Source organism: Lacerta agilis, chromosome 11, assembly GCF_009819535.1.
Source record: "Lacerta agilis isolate rLacAgi1 chromosome 11, rLacAgi1.pri, whole genome shotgun sequence".
Classification (NCBI taxonomy): Eukaryota; Metazoa; Chordata; class Lepidosauria; order Squamata; family Lacertidae; genus Lacerta; species Lacerta agilis.
Window position 1 is genome coordinate 35,404,522 of NC_046322.1, and position 24,882 is coordinate 35,429,403.

Here is a 24,882-nt window from a genome sequence, read left to right on the forward strand (position 1 = left end):
GTGGTACCTACAACAAAATTTTGTAGTATAATGAATGTCAGAATCTAGCTAATATTTGGGCTAAGAAGGAAAATACAAGCTACAGAACTGTGCCAGACAAGGAATCCCTGGGCAGCCTGACTAGGCTGATTGAATGCAAGCCATTATCAAACAATGGCCAGGCATCTACATGTCAAAGAAGCTTATCAGGTCTGTGCAAAGCAAGGGTTCCTGATGTGATGGAAAGGTGACAGGAAAAAGTGTCATTTTACAGGAGTCTTGGGTTTTTGTTGAGAGGTGTGCTGGCAAGGAGGAGGAGGCCAGAGGCTAGACCTCTATGAGCTGCAGGGCAGGCCAGAACTCCATGCAGCAATGGTCAGAGGAAGCTGCACTGAGAGACAGTGGACAATGAGAGGGGCAATGGAAGACACTCTTGGGGTATAATTTGCTGCACAGCCTCCACTGCAGACTTCTATGTGTAATTATGTCTCAATAAAACCATACTTCTTAAAGACACTAGCTGCTATGCCTCGATCTTTCCAAAGGAAACCCAACCCTGTGTAAGCAGTTGGAACCCCTGGATTCTCACACTGCTCATGGAGATTGGTGTGGCATGTAATAGTATTTTTAGGCTAAGATCTATGGTCTTTTTTTTTTACACAATAGGGATTTTTCTTACAAAAACAAACTCTTAAATGATTTCCATGTTCTGTGCTAGAGAAACAATAGTTTATGGCTCAGCGTGTCTAGGCAGGATGCAATCTGCTGAAGCTCAGGGTAATGGTCAGCCAAAAGCTTAAAAAATGCTGTCACTCCATCCTTGTGATCCTTGAACACACTAGTAAATATAATCCAACAGCAGGGGAAGAATATGATCTTCAGACATCTTTCAGTCTTTGCTGACATGCATTTGAATAGGTAAATGAGTGCATTGCAACATTCAATAAAAAACAAGACAGAAGTTTAGTTGTGGTGCTCTTCTGACAAATGTTAGACCAAATGTTGGACCAAGAGAACTGCAGAATATCTGCAGCTAACATTTTAGTAAATAACAAACATATTATATTCTAAACAGTATTAGCATGATAAATGTGAATTCCTATCCAAACAAAAAATCCTGAGCAAAAAAATGAGAAAATTAGGTTGTAAGTATTTAGCCTGATGCTAATTATGTGAAGTGATGGCCACAATCCTTCTGTTAATATTAAAATAGTGAACAATGTGGCAATCCTGAACAATTTACTTGTGTTTCTTCAGCAGTAAAATATTGCAACTATAGAAAGCGTCAGTACTTACTAGAACTCCTCAGTAAAAGTTTCACTAAGAGACAATCGTGATGTAGCAGGGTTTCCAAAAGCAAGTTCCAATTACAGTATGGCTGGGATAAGAGCAGCTTGAGTTGACCCTGGGCTGCCATTCCTTTGGCTGATGGAGTCCTTTCAAAATGTAAGATAAAGACAGAATAATGTCGTTAATTTATCTATGAAATTAATAGCCTTAAAGTGCAGATGTAATGCTAACTCCTTTAAATGTCAATTCCTCCCAGATTACTTTGAAAATGCTTTCATGGTTGCTTACTTTAAGGCTGCTCAGGGAAGGAATTACATTTAATCTCAACTAGCTAAAAAGAAAATTAACAATTGGTAGACTGCCAAATTTTAACTGATACAAAGTAACCTCACTTATCTCTTTCATTGGGGCCAGGTATGCTCTTGTTTCATGAGGCAAAAATCATTTTTAATGCCTGAATAAATCTGAGGCATTATATTTTAGTTCAATGTTGTATTTAAGTGTTTAGAGTGATGTTATAAAATATTTGAAATCAAGTCTGTGAAATAAGAAAGAAACAAATAGGGATGGGTGGGAAATACGATGCGAGCTACTTGTCACACTATAATTAAGGCAGAATTATAAAAGTATATTCGGTAACATAAAACAGATGTGTCCAATTCTGGGCACCACAATTTAAGAAGGATGTTGACAAGCTGCAACATGTGCAGAGGAGGGCTACCAAGATGATCAAGGGTATGGAAGCTAAGCCTTACGAGGAGCACTTGAAGGAGCTGGGTATGTTTAGCCTGGAAAAGAAGAGACTGAGAGATGATAGCCATCTTCAAATATCTTCAGAGCTGTCACATGGAAGAGGGAGCATGCTTGTTTTCTCCTGCTCTTGAGGGTGGACTCGAGCAATGGCTTCAAGTTACAATAAAGGAAATTCCGACTAAACATTCGGAAAATCTTTCTGACAGTAAGAGCTGTTTGGCAGTGGAACAGACTCCCATTAGAGGTGGTAGACTCCCCTTCCTTGGAGGTTTTTAAGCAGAGGTTGGATGGACATCTGTCATGGATGCTTTAGCTGAGATTCCTGCATTGCAGGGGGTTGGCCTAGATGACCCTTGGGTCCCTGCCAACTCTAGGTTCTATGATTCTATGAATTATATATTAAGTGTGAAGGCTACATATTAGCCCAGTTCTCTGCTCCAATTCCCAACATTTCTATGTATTCAGATAATGTTCAGGAAATGCATAGCTCTTTTCACCATGCTACCATTGTCTACCCTACGTAAATAGGTATCTAACTATACAAAATAGAGCAAAACTTCCCTTCAATTTCTAAACATAAGAAAAACAAGGCCTTTGGACAGTTAAGTATTTAAAGTAATATCTAAAGCGACTTATAGAATACTGAGGTACAGAAAAAAGCTCAACTATCATTGACCAGATGGGATGTTATTGCTTTTCAGTATTTGCCAATTCTTGGCTCTTAGAGCATCATGCAAATTGAAATGTACAGTTGATGTGATTCACTCAGAGGGAAAATAAGAGTATTACAGACATTCCCTGAAGCCACTATACTAACACTAGTAAATGCACTGAAAAGTTTTATATTGGACATATGGAGAGGCATATGTTCTCTCATCTTACAAGCTCATATACTGGTAGCTGTGAACACAAGGCTAGCCACGTAAAGAGGAAAAGGTGAACTATATATAAAATATGTCACATATAAATGTTTAATTTGGTATTAAGAAAATAACAAGTGATGGTTTGCATCTACCTCTACAAATCTACAATTGGGAGTCCAGCTCATCCAGGAGCTGTTGGCAATCTCACCACTTTTTTCACATCCTTTCCAGCAGTATATGAATGCTTTTACACAGTACCACTAAGCTGTATTGGAGGTAGGAGGAAATGACGTATGGCAATGTCAATGGAAACTGCAGCACCAGCAATCAGGGTATAACCCTGAATTCAACCTCCTCCTTTTATGCACATTCACCAAAGCTTAAAATAGGGCATTCAGCCACTAAATCAACATGAACATGCATGGAAATCCATTTCTTATTAACTAATGATGCATGCATGTATTTATTTATTTAAATAGTTATGAAAATATGTAAATACTGCTATATCTTGAAAATATCAAAGTGGTTTACAGTGTAGTGCAGTGTAGTGTAGTGGTTAGGGTGCTGGACTAGGATCAGGGAGGCCAGCTTAAAATCCTCTCTCAGTCACAGAGCTGGCTGGATGACCTTGGATCAGTCACACTCTCTCAGCCTAATTCATAGGATTGCTTTGCAAATAGAACAGGGGTGGGGAGAACCATATATGCTGTCTTGACATTCTTGGAGAACAGAGGGAATTAAAAATAGTAAATAACTAAGTACGCATATCATCAACATCAATTTTTTTCAAACCTACTTTGAATTATATTACAGGAAGCTTAACATCTAATCTAAAGGATTTATTCCAACATTACACAAACTGAAGTCCATTTGTGCAATGGGGCTCTTTCTCATGTCAAAACAACATTTACCGGTATACTGTTTATTTAGTCTTATTTTATAAGCTTCAACACATTATTTATGCAATAATGACTAATGTGTAATGATAAAGACATGAACCCTATCGGAGTATTCTAAGCCTTACAAAGGGTAGCGAGGCCAACCGACAGGGTCCTGATGGAGTGGATAGGGACAGAAAGTGTGGCCCCTGCTCTACCACACATATGATTCCAATTCTACAAGGCATTTGACATCTAAATGGAGCTATGATTATTTCTATAACTGGATTTACACAGATATGCTGACTATATATTTGTTTTATAGTTGCCCCTAAAGAACCTCCATTCACACTGGACATTAATAAACTGAAGTGCAGTTTTCTCTTATTTTTTCTGTATTAAGATATTCTATGGTATAAAAAGCTACTGTAATTTTCTGTGTATAAAATGATGTTTTTTGCTTTAAAAATTTAGTCAAAAATTGGGTCATCTTATACTTGGGATGGTGAATGTACAGGTATTTGGGCTTGGGCTTTAGTGTGGGCAGCCTGGGCTTGGGTGCAGGCTCTGGTGCGGGCGGTCTGGACTTGGATTCGGGTTTGGGCTCTGACGCAGCCAGTCTGGGCTCAGGTTTGGGCTCTGGTGTGGGCGGCCCAGGCTCAGGTTTGGGTTTGGGCTCTGGTGCAAGCGGCCTGGTCTCAGGTTCAGGCTCTGACTCAATTTGGGGTTCAGAAAAATAGGGGTCGTCTTATACATGGGTTGTGTCTGTTATACATGGAAAAATATGGCATGTTGAAATTAAAGACATAGTCATTAAATGTAGCAGAAGCTAAAGATATACTTTTTCAGAATAAGTATTAAAAAATCATAGCATTCATTTAAATATGCAGGTTACAGAGAAAGGATACAAAATTCTGTGGGGAGCATAGATAGCCTGCTAAAATGGGTGTGGGAGGAATTTTGGTCCAAAGTTAGAAAAAGAATGACAGTACAGCTGATGGCATATGTTTCATATGTAAATTGTCATTACACTTACTGAAACGACAAGGAAATTATGCATTGCTTCCAAATATGCAACAAATTCTAAAAATACCAAGTACGAACAAATCAGTTGTTCAAATGAAGTTTAGTTTTGTAGAATTATCTAGCTTTTCTAATGCCCAAAGTTACTACTTCTTCCAGATACAAATAAAGTTACATGTAATACTCAAAATTTAAAGTTGAAATAGTTAAACGGGAAAGAAAAACTTAGATTGAGTTATTTTATTGTCAAGAATTGCACATTTATACATTACTAAAACAAGAGATTATATCTATAATCAAACATCAATGTTAAAAGAATTAGATACTGCTAAAGAAGAACTACCCATTCTTCAACCACAATTACCATCACACTAAAACAGTTTGAATTGGAAGCTGGTGTAAATACTATATAAGGTGCCTGTAGTTTAGCCCTGGGTACGTGGGCTGGGGAATGTGTGATCACAATTGCTCACTATTTGGCCACATTGTTACCATCAGTCTCAAACATGGTAAACAAAGGCAGAAATCGCAAAGCAGCTTAAAACCATGTTTATGGCCAGCGCCCCATTAGAAAAGCAATAGAGAAAATTTGTATCAGAGAGTGGAGCATCTGGATGAGGAAGTGTGGCTCATTTCAGATCTCAACAGCTGGGCAAAAATGTACAGTCTATACATTAAGTCTACACAGGCCCCACATGAAATCTGTGTGAGAAAACCAGTATGAAGAAACTATATTTGATATCTGTATAATAGCCTATTGCAATTGACTTGAACAGCTGCTCTGTTATTCTGCTACTGTTGTTTCTGTGGTTTTATTTTATGATTTTAATTGTATGTTGTATTTATTTTATTTTATTTATGATATTCCTGTAACCCACTCATTTGGTGAAGGGCAGGCTAAAATTAAAAATAAGTAAATAACAATGTGAACTGAGAAATCAATAGATTCTATCTCAGTTTCTTATCTACATTTTAATATATAGATACTTACTTCAGTAAAGAAGGGGAAAGTTCTGTGATGCCAGATAACCAGCGTAATGGTTGGTCAACAGTAGGCTCCAAAAAATCTGAGGACAAGGGATCACCAACACTATTATGAAATGTCCTGAAAAATACAAGTAGTTCAGGTAGAATTAGTTTAATAATCATACTTCTTTAACAGATTTTGAACAGCAAACAAGTATTTGGCTTGGAATCAATGAGCTACTTATAGAAGGTATTTCAGTTCACACAAGGGGGTCTCCAATTTCAAGTCACAGTCACAGTCCACTCCTCCTCCTCCTCCTCCTTAGTATTATCTGCCCTTTATCATAATAAGTTAAAAATCATTTTTTAAAATTACAGTTGCAGAACAGGGTGGAATATAGTGTCTCCAAACCCACAACAATGGCAGGAAAGCAATGCTTCACTTGCTGTTCTTAGGATTCAAGTCAAAGTACAATATAATTTTTTTCTGCTCAGATTTAAGCTATGATTTACATTTTAATGGGATGCAGGTGGCGCTGTGGGTTAAACCACAGAGCTTAGGGCTTGCTGATCAGAAGGTTGCAGGTTTGAATCCCCGCGACAGGGTGAGCTCCCGTTGCTCGGTCCCAGCACCTGCCCACCTAGCAGTTTGAAAGCATGTCAAAGTGCAAGTAGATACATAGGTACCGCTCCAGCAGGAAGGTAAATGGCGTTTCCGTGCGCTGCTATGGTTCACCAGAAGCGGCTTAGTCATGCTGGCCACATGACCCGGAAGCTGTATGCCGGCTCCCTTGGCCAGTAACGCGAGATAAACGCCGCAACCCCAGAGTCAGACACGACTGGACCTAATGGTCAAGGGTCCCTTTACCTTACATTTTAATGTATCCTGTTTCTACTAGACAGAGCATGACAGACAGTAACAACCCTCTCCTGCTGTTGCTGCACAGAGACTGGTATTCTCTATTCGCTATTATGTAGCCTTTACACTTAATATAGAATTCTTTCTGCTTTGTTCCATGTCCCAACACAGGATAGTTCAGTGGCCACAAATAAACATTTTATAGCCATTTGCTCCCTTGCAAACTAAGGAGGTATTTTTCTGCAACTTTTGTTGATCTTAAAACTTTTTTGAGTGTGCTTGCAGCAGTGAGCAGATCTCTGCATGGCAGCTTCCAGCCCAGCAGCACTTACTAGGCTTGTGGTTCTTGTCTGCCTTGCATAGTGAGGCTCAGGACTTCATGACTGCCATGACAACCATAGACTTTCTCAGCATGTCATCAGCCAAATGAATGTGGGAGGCCACCTTCTCAACTGTGGCAGAAGATTGCTATCTGGTAGTGGAGGATTTCTCTTTGTCTCTATTCTCATGCTCATTTCACTTTTTGCTAAGGTTCAGACTGGCAGCAACCACTTCTCTCTGCAGGGGTGGTGGACTTTGGTAAATTTCTAGCCGATATGCCAGGTGATACTGTAGACATTTTGTGAGGTGGTTGACATTGTCTTCATCAGGTAAAGCTTGTTTAATTCCTTGGTTTACTGGTGTGTTGGGAATTGTGATGTAGGAAGTAGAATGGCTGTAGTGAAAGTAGCAGGAAACTACTGTGTGGTGACCCAACACAGTTAAGACCTATTACAGAGCCTCACCATGTCTGTGATGAAAATGAAGAAACAATACCTCTCCTTTACATCTGACCTTTGGTGGTGTTAAAATCACTGTCTGAGAACAGTAATGGACTAGATAAGAACCAATGAACAAAAGCTCAAGCCACACAAAATGAAAGTACTGTTTGTAATTAGGCAATGTGCCCAGGGAAGTGGGGTTCTGAGTAGGTGGCACCCCCCCCCCAAAGGATCAAGGCCACAGTCAATAAGTGTTCAAAGATCCAACTTTGTCACTAGAGGCCCAAGTGACCTTAGTAGTCCAAGGCAACTTTCATTAACTTCAGTTGGTGCCCTAGTGGTAACTTGTCCTGGGCAAAATAGCCTGGCAGATTAGACTACTTTGAAGAATGCAGACAACACTTCAGAGAAAGTACAAGTAAATCAAAATGCAGACACTGGGCTACTAACTGAAACTGGTCATTGGGAACGTATTTTGTCAGTGCTTAAACAACTGCACTGATTCCTGGTTCTTTGTATGATTCTAGGTGGTGGTGCCAACCTTTAAATGTGGAACTGATTCCTGGCTATGAAGCATGACCCATCTTGGAGATTATGGGGCCATTCTCGCAAAAAAGTAAAACAATAAGAGTGCTCTGACCCCTGGCTAGATGTAAGTTGATACCCTGAAGGATACTGAATGCCCCCCTGTCTTCATTGGAACACATTCCAGACATTTTTCTAAAGTAATTTTCAAATGGATATGCAGCCTAAACATCAGTGGATAACTTGGTTGCCCCCACTGTCCATTACTAGTAATGAAAATACTACTAACAGACAAATATATTCAGCTTAAATTTCCTACTTTAATCATTAGCGCATAACCACAGCTATTAGGAAATGTTCCTTATGTATAAAATATCCTATAGCAGCTGCCTCTTGTCTCAAAAGCTGGGGAAAGCATCTGTGAAAGTACTTGATACAAACGTACCATGTTTGAGTTGTACTATTCTTCTGTAGCGTATGACAAGGTGAAAACTGATTTTGTAAATCTCAGTGCTAGTATGAAATGATGAGATGTATAAATGATGAATTCCCAACACTGTTGCCTTATAGAATTTAAATAATTTGATGTTGGAAATAATATTAAATTTTGTAGAATATCAAGTTCTATGAATTTAGACTGTTTTATTTTTAAAAATAAAGCTAACCCTTTTAAACAAAATTAAAGAAACAAAACAATAGGAAAAAACAGAAAAAGACAAATATGAACAATATCTCATTAACAGAAGCAACATGTTGCATATATTGTGGGGCAGTGAGAAAATAAACTGGAAATTAATATTGGACACAGTTGAGATAGTTTGGTACACCTTGACTTATTCATCAATATGCTTACTTTGTACCAAGAATATGTGAATAGTATAATCATTAAATTCATTAAAATTCCTTTAGAATTTGAGTGTTTGCAAAGATTATGAAAAGCACCATTTACATGCTGATAGCATTAAAACAAATTAGGATAACTGAGTGTTCTATGAAATTTTTAAATAAAAAGATGGGAGTCTTTTATTTTTTAATGGAATACAACATATTGGCAATAAAACTGAACAGGTAACATAGGTTCCCATTAAAATTGACAGCAAAATTGAATTGTTGTGGATTGCAGTCATGATAATTTATTAACTGCCAGAATGAATTGTCAGGAATGTTTGATGCTCCTATGATGTCAATGTTGATTTTAACTTCAGGCAATACTTCCATGATATTTGCAGATGGGCGTCTCAGATAATTACATTCACTGACACATATAAGCTGCTCATTTCAACACTGTTGGCTTTACCTCCACTAAAGCCAAGAACCAGAAAAGGAACTCTTGGTCTCCCCTGAAAGGTGCTTTTCCCTGAGTGACAGTCCATCAGGTGGGATGTACAAAGGAGTCCCAGTAATGCAGGCAATTCCAGGACACCTAAGTCTACAGAAGCACTTGCTGCAAAACACATCTTCAAAAAGAGGCATCAGCAGATTCATACAAGTCCAGTTTATAATGTTTATCCAAAGTTTTTGGTGTGGACCAAGTGGCAGCTCTCTGGATGCCAATAAAAAGATCATTGGTGGCAAATGTTGCTATAGTAAAAGCAGACCTTGTGGAATGGGTTGTGATATTCTGCAGGCACCTTGAGAGAATCATAAGCCAAGATGATACATACCCTCAGCCAGCATGCTAGCTTTTCTTGCCCCACATTCTTGGGTGGAAAGGAAGAAACAACACCTCTGTCAACCTGAAGTCCTTAGTCTGGCTGATACAGAATTTATGCGTCCAGTAGATGATCCACTAAGTATCAGGCCTTCTCTAAGGAATGAATCTGGTTAGGCCAGAAGGAGGTTCTAGTTGTAGTAAAAACTTTTATTTGCCTTAGACATGAATGATGGATCCATACAAAGAATCACAGTCTTTCCACACAGTCTTTCAGGAACATGTATAAGGCACTCAATTCCAAAATGAGCCATGTTGATGTGATGGCCACCAAATGGAGGACCTTATGAGAAAGGATGTGGAGAGGAATGGTTTGAACACGAGAGTCTGCAGAACCTTCTTTAAGTTCCATGAATGAAAACGATGCACCACAGGAGGACATATAGGGATGCCCTCTTTAAAAAACACTTTGGCTGGGAATAAAAGCCAGTTGAAACTGTTTGGGGAGGTAAGTGATGCCTGTGTCAAGTCAACAGTAGCAGTGCTAGTTACAGGTGGGTAGCCGTGTTGGTCTGCCATAGTCGAAACAAAATAGGAAATTCTTTCCAGTAGCACTTTAGAGACCAACTGAGTTTGTTCTTGGTATGAGCTTTCGTGTGCATGCACACTTCTTCAGATATCAGTAGCAGTGCTGATATCAAAAACATGAGCAGGGCAGTCGCAAGACTCCTTCTCAAAGGACTACTGGGAAGAGTTTAAAAATTCTGCCACTCTAGCTCCCATTCATCCATCAGCTCCAGATCACTGTCTCTGGCATGCAGTGAACAGTCAAAGAACAGGGAAAGGGAGATAGGCACTGCTGCTGGTCGATTTTTCATGTCCCATATATTGCACCCTGTGTGGTGGCTGATCCAGCACTGCCTTTGCACTAATTGCACCAGCAACTGCTGCAGTAGCTGAAGCAGCTTTCTTTTGGGTTTGGGGGGCATGGGGGGTCCTGAGCAATGATAGGAACTATTGCCATTTGGGCAGTTAAGGCAGAGGACTGACAGAGCACAGAAGCATCAGTGGTTGATAAGGCTTGCTGTACTGAAAACCAGGGCTGATTGGGAGCATCCTTTGAAGAAAAATCTGCTGTCGTAGTTGAAAATGTATCAGGTCTTGCTGTCAACACATGCAGTGGTATATAGGTGTGGTGGATTAAGTTCTGTGGCTGGAAAAGCAGCAAACCAAGCCCCGAAGAATGGGGACCACCTGCCTCCACACATCCCCCCACCAAGTCAGAGATGGATAGGGAGGAAAGAGAAACAATACATAGGACAAAAAGAAGGGAGGATGAACAGCGAGGGAAATCACCAAACAAAATGGTGGGTGGGAACAAAGGCCAGGAAAAAAATGTGGATTGGCAAGAAAGAGAAGGAGGTTTTGTTTTAAATTGCAAGTCAAAAATATTTATATCAGTGTTAGGAAAAAATAGTATGTGACTCATAGGATATGATTCAAAATAGCTACCAGTATATTCTATATATGGCCTGAGCTAGCATCAGTTAAATAAAGCTTGCTTTCAAAAATGAGCTACTTTTCAACCCCTAGGAACCTTAGTGAACACATTTCAATTTTTTTCAGGAATAGCAGATATCTCTCTATTTTGTTTATTTCCTTCATGTATTAAAATATACAATTTGTAAAAAACCCAACTAATTCTTATTTGAAAGAATAGAAGGAATTCCATATTTTGAAGGGCTTCAGGACACATAGTCTTGAGTCGCATGTGTCACTTACTTGATGTAGTTTATTGATTGCAAAGCAGGTTTCAGTTCTCCAAGGAAACACAGATAACTATCACAAGCATGTGTTTATGGAATGTTAGTTGTACAACTGTTGCTTGATCAATAATAAGATTGTTGTGATTTTCCTTGGATACAATATGTAAAAACCCTCTGGATTTAAGCTTAGAAATAGCCATGTTGTGTTATTTTGTTTACAGTCTCAAAGGGCTGTGTAACAGGACACGAATGCACAAAGAGCTGGAAGAAAAAATATTCTTCCCAACAGCTAAAATATGGAGCTTAATAGATGACAGCAGTTAGAATTGCACAAAGAAATACGGTTCATTTAAAGCACATGGCTTCCCACAAAAAATCCTGGGAAATGTAGTTTACCTCTCACAGAGCTACAGTTTCCAACACACTATACAAACTGCAGTTCCCATGATTCTTTGGGAGAAACCATGTGCTTTAAAAGTATGGTGTGAATGTGACCAAACAGGCAGTAGTTACATATTGCTAGAGGCTTTGCTATTATTACCAAATTCTTAACAACGCAATCTTATGCATGTGTATTTGGAAGTAGTCTCTGTGTTCAACTACTCCCTAGTATGCATGTTTAGGATTGCAGCCTTGAGAGTATTGAATATAGACTGGTTTCAAGTTTACCAGATTCTAATGACATTATTTTTCTCAAATAAATCTGCTGCAGTGTAAAATAATGTACATTCAAGCGCCACTTCCTATCCACAGTTGAAATCAATGTTCAGATTTTGGTGCATTATTACCATACTGGAATCCAGCCATTACACAAAGATAGATGATTGTTACTCCTTCTATAGGATAAATGTCTGTTTGTCTTAAAATATTACATCACACTTACTTATACAGGTTCTCCAATGGTGCAGTTAAAAAGACAGCTGCTGCAAGTAAATTATTGCAATACTTGTGTATTTTATAAATATGATGATTTCTGTCTTTCTGTGGGATCAAAAGTTCTTGCACAGAACTGCAAACTGACCACAGCATGCTTTCACAGGTCATCAGAATTGCTATAACATCTATTCTGTAAGAGACAAAGCAAAAACCATGAAATCAATCTAGGCATGCAATTCAACCCATTCCATCAAGTAATCTGCTACAATGCAGAAAGGATTTTTATATACAAGTGATCTTTTAAATTATTTTAAATCATTAGGAATTAATAATAATAATAATAATATAATCTTGTCCCTGACACAACATTCCCAAAGTATACACAGAGCTCTTATGTTTCACTTTCCCCACTGATTTTATGAAATGAAGATTATCTGTGGATTAGCTCCCTCCACAGATATGAATGAGGAAGGAATTCACCATTTGCACTGTTATACATGCGCAAGCTAGGATTATAATTTGCTAAAATTTACAATTTTATCCAATTCTGAATACACCAAATAAAACATTACAACTAAATATATTTTAATTTCTCTGTTCCTTACACCTGTTATAAAATGAAAATTTAGTATGTTCTTTTTCTGTTTTCTTCAGAACTTTTTATCCCCGGTTCTTAACAAATTTCAGAAACAATACTGAATATGAGTGGAATACATTTTAAATAATTTATATATTCATTTGATTGTTTACCTTATAATAGTTAGACACACATATTTTCCAGAAAGGAAGACATTAGTTTAAATATTCATGGCACAATTTTATATAAAGAGTTTAGAAAACTGGTGCCCTTTCCCCATTCCTTTAGTATGCAAGTTCCATTTTAAATTGATTTCTCATCACGGGCTCCAGATGTGCTTTCTGAGTACCCTCTCTTTTCTCCCAAGATTTTTTTGCAACTTGCCCCATCTCCCATTGTTTCACTATGGTTCCTCTATTCTTGGTTCCTCTATTCTTACTTGCTTTTGTATGAACATGCTATATTATGATAACTAGTATATGCCAAATGCTGTTTAAGAGTTACATAGCTACCAGTTAACGTGGCACTGTAAATGTCTTTGGCATGACAAAGAACGAATAGTGAGTTGTGAAAAAGGATTGCAAAGACTATGGATACAACCTACATTCCACTGGCATTAATGACAAAGCTCACATTTTGATTGTAATAGGGCAGGATTGCTATCCAAACAATGTATACATCTGCCTATTGGATTTTCAAGAAGAATGAATTTTGACAAAAAGCAAATAAACAACAGAATCTGCAGGGAACAGCAGAAACAGATCAGGACTCAAATACTCTAACTGCTGAATTTGATCATACTCCTAATTCCAGAATTAATATTAAAAGCCTGCTCTGCTACACAATAGAGTATGTATGTTCTCATTCTTCTTAATTATAAAGAAAATTAAATCTAAAATTCACTAGGGTGTTTCCATTCTTTATGTATGCTTACAGACAATAGTCTTAAGTATTATCAGAAATACTGAAATCTATAAATCCTCTGTATAATGAGGTTATACACACAAGCAACATTTTGAAAAATATGTTCCTTTGTAGTTTGTACCTAGATGTTGGAAAATATGTGACATTTGAAGAATGAATCTGCTCTGCCTTGGCTCCAGTCTACCATGTTATTATTTTTCTGTAAAAATAAAGCTTTGTATATTGCACCAAATATACAGTGGTCCGTTCTTAACCTGAAACCACTTTAGCTAATGGGACCTCCCGCTGCTGCTGCGCCGCCAGAACACGATTTCTGTTCTTATCCTAAAGCAAAGTTCTTAACCTGAAGCGCTATTTCTGGGTTAGCAGAGTATGTAACCTGAAGCGTATGTAACACGAGGTACCACTGTATTTATTTTGTAGTTTTTGCTTCCATTGCTAGTTGCTTCCTGTCATTAGCCGTTTTTATTATCTCCTTTGTGAATATCATGCCCACAACTAACCTTGGAAACATATCCCATATTGAACTTAAAGGTTAAAAGCTGCAGTATGAATGATCAAAGGCATACCATTTTGGTGAACACTGAAAAGATACGCAACTACAGCTAGGACTAGAAAAAGCACTTTTTCATGCATGAAAAACAAATTTTCAGTGAGATATTGTTTTTAGAACAATTCACAGCAAACCATGGGCTCCAGCAGAGCTTCTGATTTACAGTAAGCACATGATCCCTAACCTTGGACAAACTGATGTCTCAACTATAGTATGTTAAATCAAGCTACCGGTAACTTGTTTCAATAAACCACAGATTAGGACAGAGGTTGCCAATGAGGTGCCTATAGAAGAGAAGCAATGGCAACTTTGAAATTTTCCCTTTAAGTACTTATGAAGCCTCTCAGCCATCCCTTCTACTCACTACTCCCTTGGTCATGAAGTGGTTTAAGCTGGTTATCTTCTTCTCCCTTGAGAAGTACATAGAGCTGCAGGAGAGTGATGCTTTTTCATACTTCCTCTTTCAGCTCCACTGTGAGGGAAGTGGAGAGAAGTTGCTAGAGGGGGCATGGCCCATAGCTCTCACCAAAAAGTACAAATGCATCCACAGGCCAAAGAATGTGGTGATCCCCTATTTCAGGTTTGTATGACATGTTAACTTGTTAATCTGAAACAGAAGCAGATGCTTCTAATCTCCCCACAGCTACACCGGAGAAAAACGGAGACATGAGTGTGCAAGCCAAAGGCTCACCGTAGCTTGTTTGCGTATCACTAAGCCATGGTTGTATTGTTACATTTGAAAGCAGAAGAGTTTACTTAACATTCACAGAGTAAAAAGTTCAGGCACAAAACAACAATGCTTAGGCATAAAACAAAATAAACCTTCTATAAACGATTGGATGGCTTCCTCAGTCTTGTGCTTTAGACAAAGCTTTAAATGGATTTATTTCAACAGGCTTTTAATGTGTAATTTCTGCTGCTTTTAAAAACATTTTTATATTCATTGCTTGTTAAATTGTATAGTTTTGTTAGCCTGTATTGTCTTTAATATGCTATTTCATGATTATTTCATCTTAATTTATGTAAGTTGTTCTGAGTGTTCAATAAGCAGAACAGGAAACAATAATAATACATTCACATCACCCACAGCTCAAAATTAGAATCAATCATTACCTTATCTGCGGTGTTCTCTTGTAACTGGGCTGGGCCTGAAAATATCTGCAAGCCAGGAGTGCCAAGGATTCCTCCAGCACTTCTGTTAAAATCTCCTGGGCTAGCACAGGGGGTAGAACAGTCCATAGATCATGATGAAGAGCACAGCAGAAATAATGCCACATCTGGATGGAGAATGAGCATCTTTCCCCCTGGCAAAACCAACAAATGTTAAACAACAGAAACTCATCTTCCTGAATGTCAGGTTGGATTCAGTGAATCTAATCCATTCAGGACGAGAGGAAATAGTTGAAAAGTATGAACTGCTGAATAACTCGACCAGAAACCTTCCAAGATGCAAAACATATTTCCCCTCCCAAAAACAACTCATGTCTTGTTTCAGCTGGGAAAGCAGTTTTCTTCCAAAACCACAAACATTTGACCTACCATAAACTTACCTTCCCCAAACCTATTTTGGATATGCATATTGTACTGTGTAGTTACTAATTTACGAAATCGTGTACAAGTACTCACAATCTCTGCTGTGATCAAGGGCAAATCCCATTGTAAAAGGCTGACCAACCATGAAGCAGTTACTCTTATTTAGACTCTTAATTGCTACTGAGAATAACTTTCTATGCAGCTGTCACCAGCAAGTTAATACATCTCCAGGTGCTCCAACTTCTTCACTGAAGGCCATAAGCCGATGTTTTCCAAATGGGGAATTAATATCCACGTTACAAGTTGAGTTATGTTTTATGTAGCACAGGTAACTCAGGTACACATTCTTACCTGGGAACAAGCCCTACTGAACTAAATGGGAAGTACTTCTGAATAGACATGCCATACAATTAAAGTACCCTTTGGAGGTACACTTGGCAAAAAAAATTAAGAGGATCCTTGCTGAGAGCCTTAATAGTACCACAATGTAAGAGAAATTACCTACAGACCAACTGAATGAGTTAACTTACACACTTATTTGCCTACACTAATATATTATAGACATTATTAAAATCTGACAGCCTATAAGTTCGACCAGAAAGTTGAAAATACATCCAGTGTTCCTTGCTGAATGTAAATGTTCATTCATTGTTAGAATTCTTTTTAAAGATCCTTTAGCTATTTTATTGTATTTTAACAATACCAGAAACAAATATAGTAACAGTCTAAACTCTGTGACAATTTAATGACTCTGCAGATTTTTTTTTCATATAGCAGAAGACCAGAGATTATTATAATTTCCTGTCTGATATGCAACATACTATGAAGTTCTATTATTATGGGTCACTATAATGAAGTATAACTATTTTTGAAAAAACCTTACCAGTGAAGAGCTCTGCAAATAATGCTTCCAAGATTAGCATCAAATTAAATGATTTATATGTGGATATTTTATTAATGTTTTATCATGCATTTTATATATACTGCAATAGCAGTAAATTATCAGTAGGCATTATGAGTAAACATTGTTAAAATAATAGTAATATGAATAAATAAATAAATAAATTGGGTAATATCCAATATTAGTCATACTCAGAGTAGACTCACTGAAATAAGTGACCCTCACTAATTTAAGAATACTGATTTCAATGGGTCTACATTGTGTATGACTTTGTTGGAAAACACTTTTCTTAGAAACTATTTAATAATTTGTGAACCATTCTGAAGCCTTTTAAATTGAATTCAGTATTTTTTTTAAAAAAGAAAGTATTTAAAATACATTTAAATATATGTTCTACTGGGTATATATTCTATATTAAGTTCATTGTATGTAGTTATTTGATATTAATTATCTGAAACTTCCAATATACCAGAATATATATTATTCTTATTTAAATTATTCATTTTATTTCATATCAAAGTAGATTCTTGGTAATAAATAGAATCCTCATTGAGATTTATAGGGAACCTTTTCCTGTTTGCTATTTGTTGTTATGTCAAAGTATCTGAATGGGTAAACATCTGCTATTTGTGCAAGCTTCATACAATAAAACAGATGTGGGCTTTTATTTAAATTGTATGTCAAGAAACAGGCAGCTGGGCAGTACTACATAAGCCACTCAGTATTATCTACAAATAGACAACTTTATTTCTGACAACTAGAAAACATACGTTTTGGAGATTGCAGCAGATGTTTGTTTCATTAAAAGCTTTATTTCAGTTTGGTAGCCAAGCAGGTATTCAATATATTTAGTTGGTGAGAAACTGCACTAGATTGTTTTCACATCACACCACAAGCTACTGCAAACTGTATCTGTTTTAGAGTGCAAATCCCCACTGCCCACCTTGGTTGTGGCATTAACTATGGTTCAGCTATCCAGAGTTTGAAATTAAGGTTCACTGTCATTTTGAAATATTTATATTCTGTAAAGAAGACTATCAGAATTACTATACTTCACATACTAGCTAATTATTTTATCCACAGACAAAATACTGAGCTCAGTGCGTAGCCATGGAAAAAATTCATTGCTCCAGTGAGTGTTGACTAGTCATGCATCCTTGATAGCAGGGCTGGCCCACCCATGAAGCAAGATTAGGTGGTTGCCCCACGGGGCAGATATGGGCCTGATGAGCACATTGCCATTACACCCCGTGGGTGTCCCCATGCTGCCTCCTGCTCTGCAGGTGCGTCCTGCTGCTGCCTCTGCCATGGGTGCACCATGTGGGGGCATGGCAACACAGTAGGGCTATACCTGTGGTAGGGCACACCTACATGGCAGAGCATTTTTCCTCAAGTGGCCAAATGTTACAGGCCAGCCCTGCTCGCAAGCAGTAAATCATTCAGAGGAAGCAGGCAGCTGCTTCTATGGGTGCATATTTTGGGATCATAGTAAATTATAGTTATTTTATGTATAGACTTTCTTGCAACACACTGCATTTCTTTTAAGGCACGGTAGTTTGGAACAAAGTTTCAAAGTTACTGGATTCAACCAGTTGGGGACATTTAACAGAAGTGTAGATAAGACAATAATGAATTCATCTGTTTTATATCCAATTCAAAAAAAGAAAAAAAATGAAGAGTACTAAAAAGCACACAAAGATGTACTCATACCAAAACATCTAGAAGGACTCAATATTGTTTTGTAATTTCATAATATTATAGCTTGGCCTTTATTCTTGACCATTGTTGCATGCACATAAAGCCCATGGAACTCAATGAGGCATATGCACACATAGTTGTTGTAGATCAGCAACCTTACAATGTAACCTTGATTTCAGGTAGTATTGAACCTATGTTTCAAATTAATCAAAAAGAAAACAAAAAAAGAAACATTTGTGTAAAAGGAAAAGCTAGTAAACTTAACATCACACCTCATAAAAAGCTTTGTAGTCATCCCAGTAGTGACTCTCGGCATCCTGTAAAATAGTAGTAGCACAAATTCTGATGCAGTAGTTTGTAACTTGAAACTGAAGAACACTGATCAATTCCTGATATTGCTGGAGAGGCATTAGGAATACAGGCCTGTTCAAATGATCAAAGAAGGAAAGATTTAAGACCAGTGCAGTAGGAGGTAACAACCCACAGTTGTACAAATGGTTTGGATTATTAAGTATCAATCACTCATTTCCTCTTGATTCTTGAATCTAAACTCACGCTCACGTTAAAATCTGGTATTTGTTACAGAGGCTCTTTGAAAATCTACTTTTACTGTTTTACAAATGTGTACTATACTACTTAGGCAAACAGCACTGTCAATCTACTGCTAAGAAAAAATGCTCATATAAATGATTGGATCCCTATTATTGAAATGCAATGTAGAATTATAAGTGGTACTTCTAAACAATACTTAAGGGACAGTTCTTTTTATTTAAAAAAAGTGGTCTGGTACGAAAAATACCAAACTGTTTGATACATGCAAAATTATTATAAAAATATATACTATTATCAAGGTTAGCACAAGAAAGGTTAGCCTCTTCTGACCAGGGTGGTGGTTCTGCTGCTAATTCCATGCCTTCTATTCCCACCACCCCATCCTCCTCTTTGCACCAGCAGTGGAGCTGTTCTCCTCTTCCCCTGGCCACCTGCATTGCCTATTCTCTCTGCCTCGGTGTCTTGTTCTGAGGAAGAAGCAAGAAAATCCTTCCTGAAAGAACAACATTTCAGACACAGTGGCAAAGGGAGTGCCTATGCCAACACCACAGCTTGCTACAACAGAGGAAGTTTATAATCCAATTGTCTGTAGTGGTGAACACAATAAGGGGAGGGGATAAAAATAAGTGAAGCAAGGTTATCAAGCACTCAATATCAGCTATTTCAACTACACATAGTTAGGCGTAGTTTTATTTGGGGATGTGGATTAAGTGAAAGGCAGCATTGACAATGTGAATTTGGAGGAGGAATTTAGAGAAGATGGTGCAAAAGAAACTCTCAGGAAGGAATTCCAAATCTAAGGTGAAGAAAGGGAGAAGGGTTTTGAGACAGAAGCAACCTTCTGAAGAAGTCAAGACCACAGGAAAGGACCTTATGAAAAAATGTGGCAGAAAGGTACAGTAAGTCAAGCCCAATGAGAGTTTCAAAAGGGGGGAAAAACCCGGTGAATTTGTGCTGAATGCAGAAGCTGCTGAAGAAGAACATCACATAGTTTGAATTTCAAGAGAAATGAATGATTTGAGCAGCAAAGAAAAAGAAAGAGTAACAACAGAAGAGGAGAGAAAAAGACAAATAGAGTAATAAAATGGCATTTGACTTAAGTGGTATGGGGGAACTGACATGACATTAAAAGGAACCCTGACAGTTAAGTCCAGTCGCAGACGACTCTGGGGTTGCAGCGCTCATCTCATTTTACAGGCCAAGGGAGCCGGCGTTTGTCTGCAGAAAGTTTTTCCGGGTCATGTGATCAGCATGACTAAGCTGCTTCTGGGACAACGAAAAACCAGAGCAGCACATGGAAATGCCGTTTACCTTCCTGGAGCAGTACTTATTTATCTACTTGCACTTCTTTTGGCGTGCTTTTGAACTGCTAGGTTCGCAGGTGCTGGGACCGAGCAACGGGAGCTCACCCTGTCGCAGGGATTCGAACTGCTGACCTTCTGATCGGGAAGCCCAAGGGGCTCAGTGGTTTAGACCACAGCACCACCCACGTCCCTGACATGACATTACCCTCTCCTCAAATCTGATTTAGATGTAACATATGTATTTGTGTGTGTGTGCGCGTGCGTGTACATAATATTATTTGTAAGTTGCTCAATGACAAAATGTTTTCTGGGCAGCTTACAATAAATGAGTATAAAAAGCTTTAAATACAAAAGTAAACATTAAACAACATATTCCAAAGCAATATAAATACAACAAGGAAAATAAAACTCACCACGTCCACAACATTCAAACACAATTTGAAACCCAAAGTGGTCCAGACTACATGATTAATTTTAAAGGTCTGGATGAAGAAAGACAGGGCTGGAACTGTTCTGTCTTAGAAAAAAGTTTTAGATGCTTCTTTGAAGTTACAGTGGTGTACAGAGTGAATGCTAGATCATAGTAAACCAGGATAGAAAGCAAAAAATTCAAGGTACTGACAGTAAACAACACATTGTTTTAAGTTGTTTCTTTTAAATATATTTGTTGTATCACTGAAATGGAATTGTTTGATTTACTGCTATTTATGGGTGTTTTAATCAATACAACAGACTCACTTTCTAGTGGTATCTTTCATTAGATGCTGATACATATTAAAATGCTGATAGACATGCACTGCTGTGGAGAGAATAGTATACAAGTTCTGCAGTGGAGCTCTGGAAGGGACATCTTTACTTCTCTCCTCCAACCTTGTCAGGACAGCTTTTGCTACTTTGCAGCAGGCCTCTACAAAGTTTGCTCTAATTTCCTGGAGAGACTCATCTCTGCATGCCAGAGCCAGGGGAAGCAACATGTCAAGTTCCTCCATGATGTCAGAACAAAACTAGGAAAATAAATGTGACACCCAGTTAATTTTATACTGACAGCATTATTTATACTTCTACAATATGACAAACACTGCATTTGGCAAAAGACAAATGTAGGCTTCATAATGTATACATGAAAAGCTTAGACCATGTAAGTTGAAGCTAATATTTGCCAAATTTATCTCTTTAAAAAAACCCTAGGAACAATTCAACTAATGAGCAGAAGCCCTGTATGAGCACACAGGGGAAGAAAGAGGGGTCATTCCATTGGCAAGCTGAAATGTTTGCCCTGATGTAATGATGACCTTACCAGATTGAATTCCTCCATTGACATTTTTCCTATATGAAGAACTCTGTGATCTCCATAGATGCACACATTATCTTCTAATCAAGTGTCAAAACAGACAATAATAGTGGTTACTTGTTTTTGAGCTCAACTCCCTCCAAGTTCAAGCATGTTACATGAAACTCATTGAGTTGATTTGAGATTTTAATATAATGGTTATAAGTGACTGAGTCCTGTGCAACTAGATATTTAATGCTTTTTTACTCCCTCTTCTGCTAAGTGAATGAAGAGCACTGTTTACCAAATGCTTCAGTCAGGACAGGGCAGTAGCCTCTAGTATGGGCATTAAACACATACTGTAGTGTTGTCACACAGTTGACTCTAAGTAGTGCTGCCATAATTCTTGCCTTCACTTTATAAAAACAAAAGTATCTTATAAGCATGCACCTGGAACCCTAACTAGGTGGGGAAACATACTCTCTACCCCTTTTTACTGCAAATTGCCCCCTCATGACATGCTTATTGGAAGAGAAGCGGCAGTCACAGTTTTAACAAGTGATGTAGTTGCAGACTGCTTTGTTCCAGAGAAAGCCTAAAAAAGAGTCAATTTATTCATTCAGTCATATAAGCGGTAAAACTCTACCTGGACAGTATCATTTCAGGCTGTAGTTGGATAAATTGAATGTTTGAATGCTATCCCACAAGAAAATCTCCCTGAACATGAGGACATGAGGAGGAAGGCTGGGCTGAACTGTTTTCCTTGATGCACTCGCTTTGTGTGATAAGAGAGGTTTTTTGTTTAAAGCTGAGGTGGTATTCAAACATGTAATACAGTCCAAGGCTTTGCAATTTAATTCCAAGGCATATAAACTGACCGAAAATGTGGAAGGAACTGGAGTACAAGAGACTACTATACTCTGGGTTGAGTTGTTTTTAATCTTCAATCCCCAATACACAACTCCATGAATCAGGCTTTAATTTTTCTCCTATTGCAGCTTCAAATCTGAACCCCTTCTACTCCTGTGTGTTTTTATGGTTTTACTGTATGTTTATTGCATTTTAGTCCTTCCCTAGTGAACTACTAATGTGTCTCAGTCTCATCAATGTGTCTCCACCTACAAAATTAATTTCTTCATGGGACAGAAATCTAGGTTATTTACTAAAATGGATACATTTTAAAAGTATTAAAATGGATACATTTTTAAAGTTTCTTAGAATATATGTTGAGATCTATAAAGCACTATTAAATAATTTAGCACAGGTTTTCATTCCATGAATTTGACTCTTAAAACACTGGAAGTGCAAGTACTTCAATGCTTTATGGGTAAACAAACTTGGCATTCTGTAATCCCCTTAAAACTTCAGATCTTTTTGATACATGCCTTTGAAATTTGTTTTGGTTGTTCTTCCTCATGGACTACTTCCCTGAGCTCCTTCATGTGCTGTACTTTTACAATATGCATCACATAGCAGGCAGCTGAAGTGTGTTCATTCTGCTCATGTTGAAGAATTTTATTGGAAAAATCTTCAACTGCAATTGTTATACAGTGAGCTACTGAAGAGGACAGGTCTTTAAATGCTTTTCTCCAGCCGAAATCTAGTATGGTAGTCTGAAATATAGAAGTATACAGACAAAAACTGAACAGTCAAATATTTCTGTTTCAATTATACCTAAGCTGATCAAATGGTCTACTGAAGCTCTTTGTATACTTAACACACAATACACTTGGAACTGACTGACTCTTTTCTTCTGGATGTGGTGTGAAGGTGATATTTGTGCTGCTGTGTTATGCCTCCTCTCCCATTCATTTCACTGGGGCCCATATAGGAAACATTTTAGGTAACTTCCCTACCCACCTTCTCCACCACCCCACATCATGTCCCTCCTTATCCCACTGGTATGAAAGTGCTTTTGTAAACTTGCCAGAGCCCAAGCTTCAGCAACTGTCAGAAGTGTTTGCTGACTGGCTTGGGAAATGGGAGGTCAGGGTTCGCTGGCAAAGCAGGAACGTTTAACATTGCAAAAAATTTAGATGGTCAAGCCTTTAATTTGCTATTCATTCTCATACCCCCACCCCTTGTTCTTTAAAGTTTAAGGGCAACAGCCTGCTCAAAATTTCCTTTTTTTGGGGGGGGAGGCATAGCCTCTTTAGTAATTACCCCTCAGTTCCAGAATATGCTTTGGTTGGTGTACAAACCCAGTGACTATAGCTGAGTGACTTCTTTGCCTTATTCAGGTTCCTTTACTTAAAATGATCAGTTCACACATGCTACAAAGAGAAGCAAGCCAGAAAGGGGAAACTCAAACTAAATTAACAACTCAGGAAAGCTACCCAAGTCCTGCACCCAGATGTGTGTTTTTCTTCTCGGTAGTGTGGGTATTAATTAAAGGCTGTTGCTGTTGCCTATGCCAACAGTGTCTACTTGCACTTCTTCAAAGAAATAATGTAAAGTGTTTTAATGCTATGGAACTGAGATTCTACTTGCTGTAATATCTGTGTTCTCTGGCTGCTGTAGATGCTATTGCAGTCAGTTTTATTGTTATATTTCTTTTGTATATTAAATGTTTTACTGATGATTTCTATTCATTATAAAGTGTTTCAACCAAACCTGGTGAGACAGGATATAAACAAAATAAATAATTGTATCCAGCTAGTCCCTAATAAGGGAAATCTTTTTTATCCAACTGAGGCTCCCATCAGCAGAAGCAGGGATTGAGGCGATTTCTGGAAATTGCCTCTGTCCTCTGCAGCTCTCTATGCCACCTCCCATGCTGTCCCAAAGCCATCACCACCTGCCACACACCTAAAGCTTCTGGAGGAGGGGGACATTGTTCAGCTGACAAAACTGTCTGCTAGATCAGTCTTCTGTCACCAGGGGACAGCAGTTGGATGCAACTCTGAAGATTCATGATGTTTGGATGATGTTTAAATAAAGGAACAACGTATGTAAGAACTGCAGAGTTTGGGTTTTCTTTCTCAAACAAACTTGCTTTTGAAAGTGAGGGACTTTTGTGAGGGCGCAATAGGTATTTGCCACGTAAAGACAAAAAGTAAAAATTTCACTGGTAAGCCCTTACACTTCAGTGTCACCAGTTCTTTGGATCCCAGCCCTAAAAGCTGGGAATAGCAATCCAGTTAATTTCTTCAGTAATCAGCTTTGTAATCCATTTGATGCCAAGCTTTGTTTCATTGATGATCTAAAATGTTGTATGTGTATATAACTGGGACTCTTGATCCTTGGTTCTAGATGAACGGATTACTCCCCTATGTGTTCTTGATTCAGTCTTATTAAGTTGCTGATAGTTGTTTAAAACTATATTTAAAATGTGATAGAACTGATTCATTAATTTTGGTCAGATGCAGCTCAAAAGCAAT

The 24,882-nt window shown here is 38.0% G+C and overlaps 1 protein-coding gene across 3 annotated transcripts in view; it reads right to left on the reverse strand.

Annotated features, from left to right (window-relative positions):
- The window catches only part of KIAA0825 (KIAA0825 ortholog), a 180,328-nt gene that overhangs the window by 114,470 nt on the left and 40,976 nt on the right, over window positions 1-24,882 (reverse strand). For all 3 annotated transcript variants that reach the window (XM_033163690.1, XM_033163688.1, XM_033163691.1), the window contains 7 exons: window positions 22,888-23,115; window positions 20,971-21,236; window positions 18,649-18,799; window positions 15,358-15,548; window positions 12,198-12,380; window positions 5,778-5,891; window positions 1,276-1,415 (listed from right to left, as the gene is read on the reverse strand). In XM_033163690.1, coding sequence (XP_033019581.1) covers window positions 1,276-1,415; window positions 5,778-5,891; window positions 12,198-12,380; window positions 15,358-15,548; window positions 18,649-18,799; window positions 20,971-21,236; window positions 22,888-23,115 — 1,273 coding nt within the window. The remainder of the gene's footprint in view (window positions 1-1,275; window positions 1,416-5,777; window positions 5,892-12,197; window positions 12,381-15,357; window positions 15,549-18,648; window positions 18,800-20,970; window positions 21,237-22,887; window positions 23,116-24,882) is intronic.